This window comes from Bos javanicus, chromosome 4, assembly GCF_032452875.1.
Source record: "Bos javanicus breed banteng chromosome 4, ARS-OSU_banteng_1.0, whole genome shotgun sequence".
Classification (NCBI taxonomy): domain Eukaryota; kingdom Metazoa; phylum Chordata; class Mammalia; order Artiodactyla; family Bovidae; genus Bos; species Bos javanicus.
This window is the reverse complement of record NC_083871.1, coordinates 104,868,662-104,877,626: the sequence shown is the minus strand read 5'-3', so window position 1 is coordinate 104,877,626 and position 8,965 is coordinate 104,868,662. Positions and strand designations below refer to the sequence as shown.

Sequence of the window (8,965 nt, the reverse complement as noted above, 5' to 3'; positions counted from 1 at the left end):
CACCACGCTTACGTTTCTCTACTGCTCTCCACTGGAGTCTCTGGCGGGCACTTGGGGGCGGGCTGGGGGCTGGCCTTCCGGGAAAATGGCTCACAGGAGAGGTCACAAGTAGGTAAGGCCGTACGTGACTTTTAGCGGGGGGCTCTGTAGTGAATTGTGGGCGATGGCTTTAGAGACCGAACGGGGGTCTCCAATCTTGTAGAGTCGCCAAGAATAGGAGGAGTCAGTTTCATTAACCAGCTCGGAGATTTCACAGGTATCACCCAAACAACTTGGCCTTCTCCTGCTTAATTTGAATTTACCAAACGAAGGGCCCTGGCGTAGTTTCCTCTCCGGCCCAATTACTCTGATCAGGCAGCATTCAAGTCTTGGTTTCTATGCTCATCAGTCGGCTTTAGGTGTGTGGAAGTCGGGGGTAATGCAGATAAGTTGTATCAGCTTAAATGTATTAGCGGAAAGCCCAGCTTGACACTGTTGCTTCCGTCACAGGAGAGAGGTGTGATCCAGGCAGTTGGAGGGGGTTGGGGATGTTCTTGTTGAAATGAGTAAAGCTTGACCTACATTCAGAGCCGTTCATGTCTCTGAGACCCAGTAAAATAATTAGCGCCAAGCTTTAAAAATAATAAAGCGTTGTGTCTAGATTGGCTTTGTGTGTGTGTGAAACACGCGTGCACAGTGTGCGACTTCCTTGACTGATGACTGTTAGGGCAGGCATTGTGCCATGACTTTTGCCTGTCACCCTGGCAAGACAGTGAGGTAGTATAACTGTCCTGTAGTAGATGAGAAAAGGAAAGCAAAGAATACATACTACTACAAACACGATATGAACATTAAAGGAGAAAGGCAAAATTCCAGCCATCTTTTTGTACTCTAAAGCTGGTGCTGTCCACTAACCAGTGGTTTTTGAGAAGCCTACCTCCGCAGCAGAATTTACACACACACACCTTTCATGCTTCTAAATACAGCTCCTCGAGATTGACCACACTGAGGTATACCCAGATTAAGAACTCTTGAACATCATCCACACTTTTCAAAGAAAAAAGGCAAACATAATCCAAAGTCAGTTACTGTACAAATCTGACCTTTTTACTGCATCAGACCTATCAGAAAGATACAGAAAGTTACCTTTATATGCTAAAACAAAAATATGGACATTTTCTCCTGTCTTGCTCCAGCACATTTCAGTAATTCGTTTTTACTTAGCATTTTCAGTCCAGGTAATTTTTCTTCATGATACTGTTTTATTTAGTTCACATTTAAAGAAAATTTGATATTTTAAGTGGCCTCATGTGGATAAAAATCTAATTTACTTGCCTTTTACCTTAATGTCTTTCACACAGTAATCATGTTCTTTTTTGTTTGTTTGTTTTTAAGATGAAGTTGAAAGTTTCCATAAAGGGACATACGAGGATCCTGAAAAGTCCTAGGTAAGGCTTTCCCAATCTTAAAAAAAAAAAAAAAAAAAAATCAAAGCTAGTGATGAGTGGCAGTTTGCCAGTCTCAGGACCAGTATTTAGGGACAGCATAACTCTTGAGCTGTTCTAATCTATGTGAAAGAAAGGATTACCTAGCACCTATGCCATCCTTCATCAGGAGCATATTGGTCTGTGCTCTGTAAGAGGCTACAGAGCAGTAACTGGTAATTGTTACAGCCATTTTGTTTGTTTCTATTTAGCAAGTGCTTCTTTGTTTCTAGTAAATGTTTCAGGTTTGGAGAGGCTCATTCTCTTTCTCCATCAGAAAAGTTCTAGGACTTGAGTTTGTGATATGACCATTTCCATAGGATTCTTCTTCTTATTGTTTTTTTTAACAAATCTTTCTATTTATTTACTTATGTGTTGCTGCACTGGTTCTTCATCGCTGCATGTGGACTTTTCTCTAGTAGCAGCGCTCAGGCTTCTCATTGTGGTGGCTTCTCCTGATGCAGAGCGCAGGCTCTAGTGAGCGGGATCACCAATTGCAGCACATGGGCTTAGTTGCCCTGTGGCACATGGAATCTTCCCAGACCAGGGATCAAGCCCATGTCCCCTGCACTGGCATGCAGATTCTTAACCATTGGACTACTAGGGAAGCCCTCCATTGGATTCTAATGAGACCTACTTTGCTGCCTTCCAAGGCTGGCATGGAGATGACTTAGCATCCTGTGTTGCTTTCAATGACCACAGTCCTGGTGAGTCCCTTCCTCCTTACTGCCAAGCTGTGGTCCCCTCCCCTGTGTTTCCCTGGGTGTCAGTGTTTGTAAGTGAGGATACCATTCCAGGGAGGCACAGGTTCAGCCGCATGGAGTATGCATCTCCTTTTGTGTGTGGTTAAATGAGGACAAGGAACAAACAAATGTGTCTGTATGTAGAATGTATGAATACCAAGCACGTTTAAGTTTTTGCTTTTTTAAGTTTGCCATTTATTCAGTGCCACTGTCTTATTTCTCACACAGTCCTGCAAGCTTTGTTTTCCGAAAGGGAGACTCATATTTAGAGACAATAGGTAATCGTTCACCCAATTTTGGTTGAACTCCGGGAGTTGGTGATGGACAGGGAGGCCTGGCGTGCTGCAGTTCATGGGGTCGCAGAGAGTCAGACATGACTAAGTGACTGAACTGAACTGAAGGTGGAGGGAAGAGAAAAGATAATGCATGCAAAGAAACTTTTTGTAGCTTCTGAAGGCAACTTCTGGTAATGTGCAAAACCTGATACGTTATTATATTCTCTTTATATGTTAAACTGTTAGTGACTTTTTCTCATTGATGAAATTATAAACCTAGCCCTAACAACACCAATCCATCCCCATCCACAGTGGAGCAAGAGTTGGGAAAGAAGGGAATCCTGCAACAGAGTGCTGAAAGGAGTAAGGCTTGCACAGATGGAGGGGAGAGGGGCTGGGAGACCGTGGACCTGACCGTTCTCCCATTGCTGGCCTTCAGGTGGCACTGTTGGCCCAAGATTGCTTGGTTGGTTTTCAGAAGGTAACTGGTTAGAGATTGACCTGAAATTGGTTTCAGGTCATCCTTCAGGCTCTTTCAGTGGATCTTGGAATGGACATGAAAAGTTCTTTAAATACTGGGTATTTAAATTGCTAGAGCAATTTTGACATTTACTTGGCAGCATTCCTGTTTAGGAGAGTTTTTTTTTTAATACATTTCTTCCATTGGTTTTTCAAGATAAGTTGATGCCTTTTTTTCTATTCAGAGGTCAGCTCCTTTTCATCCTAGATGAACTGTCCCCCAGGATACTGTCTTAGTCAACAAAACTCTCATGTCACTACAAAAGTTTATGTAAATTAGTATACTCTGCTGACAGTTACACTTAAATTTGAACTAAAATGGAATGAGAGTTAGTCCGCTAGCATCATTCTTTTTTCTAATATAAGAAACTCTCTACTGCTTTTGTAATTGAATTATAGCTGATGTACAATATTATATGTTACAGATATACTCTATAGTGATGCACAATTTTTAAAGGTAATATTCCATTTATAGTTATAAAATACTGGTATAGTACTTGTGAACAGTCTTGATTTTTAATGTATCACTTATATAATCTTCGATATATATTACCTGTAATTTCTGCATATTGCAGATATCATTCTTACACTATTTCACCATTTTATGCCTCCAAAGAAAAAGTTACTGTTTTCAGCTAATACGAATTTAGCAAGCTTTCATTAAAACAGAATATATAAGATGGAAGATAAGACACGTCACATCACAACTCATAAATGCCTTTTATTCAGGAATAAAATGAATCTTTTGAGCCATCGAGTTAATTCCTATAAGACTACTATCTCTGTTTTTCCCAACTGGCTCTCCATCTCTAGGCAGAATCCAATCCAGCAACCTAGAGGCTAAATGACCTCATAACTCATTAGCCGTTCTCAGAGCCATCTGGAGCCCTTGAGGAGAACAGTGTTCAAAGGGCTGATAATAAAGACAACAGCATAATTATTTCTCCACCATGATTAAGCCTTTAGATGGCAAGCAGTCAGCATGTTTATTCTGTAGAGTGCTGAAGTCTGTGTTTTCTGAAGGTATAATAACAGATGCTGTGGCTGGATGACTTGTTTCCCTGTCCTCATCTAGCCTACAAATAGGTAAGCTGACTATCAGTAAATAACCTATTAAATCACAAAACTGTTCATTGTCAAAAGGGCATTACAGCACAGGAGTAATCATGCGAACACCCAACGTAAAAGATGCAAGGGGAAAGCATGCAAAGGAACTGTGCATCCCCTCTAACTGTGGACATTTCTCAACCCCAAGGCGTGTCCTGCCAACAGGAACTAAGTCATGGGTGGCTCTCTGTGTTTTCACTTTGTAAAGCATTCCTTAGATAATCTGGGAATTTCTTAACATGAACCATTTGTGTTCTCATTTTTCTATAGGGCCTCTTGTTCCTTGCTGCTCAAGAAATGTCTTCACTTTCAGAATATGCCTTGCGCATGAGTCGTCTGAGTGCCCGGCTATTCAGTGAGGTTGCCAGGCCTACTGATTCCAAATCCATGAAAGTGGTGAAGCTGTTCAGTGAGCAGCCTTTGGCCAAGAGGAAGGAGACTTACGACTGGTATCCAAATCACAACACTTACTTTGCACTCATGGGGATACTACGTTCTGTTGGCCTCTACAGGTAATGACAAAAAAAAACCCCACAAAGAGTAACCTATAGGAGGTTTGTTTAATAGATCAGAAAGGGAAAAAATTAGCCTTTTTACTTTCATAGTTTTTTGGTTCTTATAATAGTGCCCAGGTAGTTCAAAAGGTACAGTTGTGGGAGGGGAAAGCTTTCAAAATTGTCCATAATGAGTATACTAAGAAAAAAAAGGGAACGTGCACTTACTAGAAGACATACCTTAATTATGTCTAAGATGTGACTAACAGTGACTAGATACCGAGCTATAGAGAGACCTTGAGTTAGTCGTTAATCTAAGAGCGCTCAGTGGATGCAGGGGAAACGGGTCCACACACTGAGCAGATCCTGCTGGTCAGATGAAAAGGGCGCAGCCGACCTGCTTCCTAACTGGTGAGGGGGAGCCTCCTTTCCTTCCTGATGGCAGTTTTGTTGGATTTCTTATTTCCTTTCACCCTCTTTGGGCATTTTTAATTGGTACCCTTTTTGGTATACTAAAGCTGAAGTTTACCTTTACGGGTAATAGGTAATCGATATTATAATAGGATAATGATATGTAATAGTAAGAGTAGCGGGCTCTTTCCACCATGCATTTGTATGTTCGTGCATGTGTAGGAAGTGGGCGCTTAAGATAATATGCTGCTCTAAAAAGAAAAAAGATCAAATACCCCTGTGATCGTTTTTCTTTTAAAAAATGTCTTAATTACCAAACGAATACATGCTCATTATACAAGAATTTAAATAGTACATAATTGTATCAAGTCAAATGCCTACTTTTTTTTTTTAATTTAACATGTTTTAATTGTCTTAGGGCGATGTTACAAAAATTAATTTGGGATTGTTCGCTCTAATATAATAAGATTAACAGTTCATTCCAAATAACTAGAGATTGGTACATTCATTTACCCAACAGATTTTTTTTCTTTTTTAAGTACCTTCCATATGCAGGCATTTAAGATGGGCACAAGGGAAACGTTCTATGAACAAAATAGATTTTCTTCGTTAATATATCACTAGAGATGATAATCCATGATGTGTTTTGAATTTCTGGAATTGCTTTTGGGATTATCTCACTAAAGTCTTGGCTCAAAAAATAAAAATTAATTTTATTCTTAAAATAAAATAAAATATTGAAAGACACGTGTCCTGAGTAGAAAATCATAACCCATATCAAAATTACCTTCGGTTATTTTAATTTACTTTTTTGCTGCTGCTCCCCATTTGTTTGAAAAATAAAGCCTCAACTGTCTTTGGGGACAGAGGAAAAACACTTAGCTTTAGTTATCCATGGAGAAGCACAATTATTTTCACGTATGTAGTCACTAGGTACAGTAAACGGTGCCTCTAACACAAGGCCTCCTGGGGAGTCAGGCAGGATGAAAGCAGACAGACTTCAATAAAAAAAAAGTCTTACAAAGACCTACAAAATGGGGAGGGAATCAGGGTCTCAAAAACAGTGACTCATTCCATCAAGCAGGTGCTTGGGCGATTCATCCATAAAGACCCCTGCCTATGGAATTTTATTTCTGCCTGAGGGGGTTGTCAGAAATGATTGACAGGAGGGAAGAAGAGAGGGAAAAACATACTAAATAAGTAAATTATGTGGTATGTTACAAAGTTGAATGTGATGCAGGGGGAAAAAATAGTAGAGCCAGCTGAGCAGGATCACGAGTGCTGATGGGCCCTCAGTGGGCAGGCCAAGGACAGACCACAGTATTAAACGGAACAGTCAGGGTACCTCACTGAGAAGAGAGGTTTCCGCAGAGACTCAAGGGTGGAGAGTGAGCTGGGGGTACCCAAGGAAGACCTTTCAAGGCAGAGGCCAAAGCAGAGCAAAGACCTTGAGGAATACGCCTCGTCTGTTCCAGGAGCCTCACAGGCTGACGGGAAAACCATGGGACAGGAGGCAGGTTGTGAAGCAGGCTGAGAAAGCAGAGAGTGATTTGCCAGGCTGTGAACAGAGAGGAGTGACATGATCTGACTTATGTCTCAGAAGAATTACTCTGGCTGCTTTTTTGAGAGTGACTTACTTGGGGGCAATCATAGCTAATCCTGAGGAGGGCATGGCAGCCCACTCTAGCATTCTTGCCTGGAGAATCCCATGGACAGAGGAGCCTGGCGGGCTACCGTCCATCAGGTCGCAAAGTGTTGAACACAGCTGAGCGACTGAGCAAAGCACAGCGCATAGCTAATCCCAGAGAGGTCTGTATCCAACCGTATAAAACCTATCTATTTTTTAAAACAACCTGGGGGAACTCCTTGGTGGTCCAGCAGTTAAGACTCTGAGCTTTCACTGCCAAGGGCCCAGGTTCAATATCTGACTGGGGAACTAAGATCCCACAAGTCACACGGCACAGCCAAAAATTAAAGAATAAAAAAATTTAAAAGCAGCTGTGCTGTGTGTGCTTAGTCCTCAGTCATGTCGGACTCTGTGACCTGTGGACTGTAGCCCACCAGGCTCCTCTGTCCATGGGGATTCTCCAGGCAAGAATACTGGAGTGGGTTGCCATGCCCTTCTCCAGGGGATCTTCCTGACCCAGGGATCAAACCAGGGTCTCCTGCATTGGATTCTTTACCAGCTGAGCTACCAGGGAAACCCTAAAAAAAAGAGCATCAGGAGTTAAAAATTGGGCCCGGGAAACCACTCTCTTACATGTAATTAGTTTACCACTATCCACACTCAAACAGGTGAGGAGACCAGGGTGCAGAGAGGGAAGGATCCTCACCCAAGGTCACACAGCTACTAGGTGGTGGAGCTGTAGCTTGAACCCAGGGTCACATGGGTTCCAGAGCTTACATATCGAAACACGATACTGTTTTAGGCCCTCCTTATCCACAGGTTAGCTATCTGTAGATTCAACCAACCACAGATTGAAAATATTAAAAAAAATTCCAGAAAGTCCCAAGAAACAAACCTTGAATTTGCCAAGCACTGGCAACTCTTTATATATAACATTTACATTTATTTTATTAAGTATTATAAGTAGATGATTTAAAGCACACAGGAGGATATGTGTAGATTATATGCTATGCTATATAAGGGACTTGAGCACCAGTGGATTTTAGTATCTATTGGTGGGGGGCGTCTTAGAGCCAGTCCCCCAAGGATACTGAGGAATGACCATGTTTAATTGTAAAATGCAGACATTTTTATACAGTACAGGCAGTCTTCAGCTTACACCCTATTAATATGTACAAACAGCCCTGGCCGCCTTGATTCCTCAAGGGCTTGTCTGTGGAGTTCCTCTCTGCTGACGCAGCTTCCTTCTGCTGGAGACTCCCCAGCAGCCTTCTGTGTGACTCATCCACTGTCATCCAGGCGGCTTCCTCCACACGTGTCCCCTTAGGTGCTGATCCCTGGGCCTCCCAGGGTCTCATGTAGCTACTGAAGCTTATACCCACTTTCTGCCCCCATCACTGTGTAGTCTTGGTGTTACAGGGAAACCTGGGGAAATTATTAGTGTTGAATCCTAGTTATATCAGTTTACACGGATGGGCTTGGCAAGTAACTGCTGTTCGTGACCTCACTTCTGTAAGGGCAAACTGACTTAGAAATGAACTCTGGGAACACAGCCCCTCTGTACCTCAGGGGCTCCCTGTCCTTTCTGTTCACTAAGCTGTAGAAGTCAGAGTTTGATAACCAGAACCACCTGAGGGAACATTCTAGACAGGTGTACTTCTCCAGTCTGGTAAAAATACTGGCTAATTATTTTTTTCTTTTCTCCTTTCAGAGACGAACATCAGGACTTCAAGGATGAGCAGCTGCGTCTAAAGAAGCTTCGTGGAAAGGTGAAGCCAAGGAAAGGAGAAGGGAAAAGAGCCGCGAAAAAGAAATAGTGCTAGTCCGCCAGGGGAGGACTTTTCTCTCAGCAGCTGAAAGCAGGAGGAAGTGTATTTACGGTCCATCCACATCCTGGAGGAGTGTCAGCTTCGCAGGTTGAAGGCTGTTTGGAGGAACACCGTCATCTCCATGTTGAAATCTAACCCAGTTGAACTGTGACTGGTTTCACTGTAATTCTGCAAAATTATCTGCCTTGGTTCTGTAATCTGAGGTTTACCTTATTCCCCAAAGAAATGGAATGCATGACTATTTATTGTTGAATGACTGGTTTGGGAGGGGATGGGATGTTGGGGGAGTGGAGGGGAGACTTATTAAATGAACGTCCTCATTACTCCCTTCTTGCCTCCCCACCTAAACCACCCCTAAACTCTTTGATCTCTCTGGCTATTCAACCACTGTCTCCACCACCAAGCTCACAAACTTTATGTTCCTCTCTGCCTACTCCTTTGAGAATATCTGCAAGGTAAGTTTGTGGGATAAAAGGCTGTGCCTGGTAGGAGAGTAC

The 8,965-nt window shown here is 42.4% G+C and overlaps 1 protein-coding gene across 6 annotated transcripts; it reads left to right on the top strand.

Annotated features, from left to right (window-relative positions):
* The first annotated feature begins 30 nt into the window (after positions 1-30).
* Positions 31-8,709, top strand: MRPS33 (mitochondrial ribosomal protein S33). 6 transcript variants are annotated; one of them, XM_061414915.1, is made up of 5 exons: positions 31-112; positions 1,375-1,427; positions 3,967-4,086; positions 4,378-4,619; positions 8,351-8,709. In XM_061414915.1, exons 4-5 carry the CDS (start codon positions 4,405-4,407, stop codon positions 8,454-8,456), a joined length of 321 nt encoding a protein of 106 aa, XP_061270899.1. In that variant the 5' UTR covers positions 31-112; positions 1,375-1,427; positions 3,967-4,086; positions 4,378-4,404; the 3' UTR covers positions 8,457-8,709. The 6 variants fall into 6 exon arrangements, with proteins under 6 accessions (XP_061270899.1, XP_061270896.1, XP_061270897.1 ...); XM_061414916.1 differs by lacking the exon at positions 31-112 and adding an exon at positions 174-256; XM_061414912.1 differs by lacking the exon at positions 3,967-4,086.
* Positions 8,710-8,965: the final 256 nt, after the last annotated feature.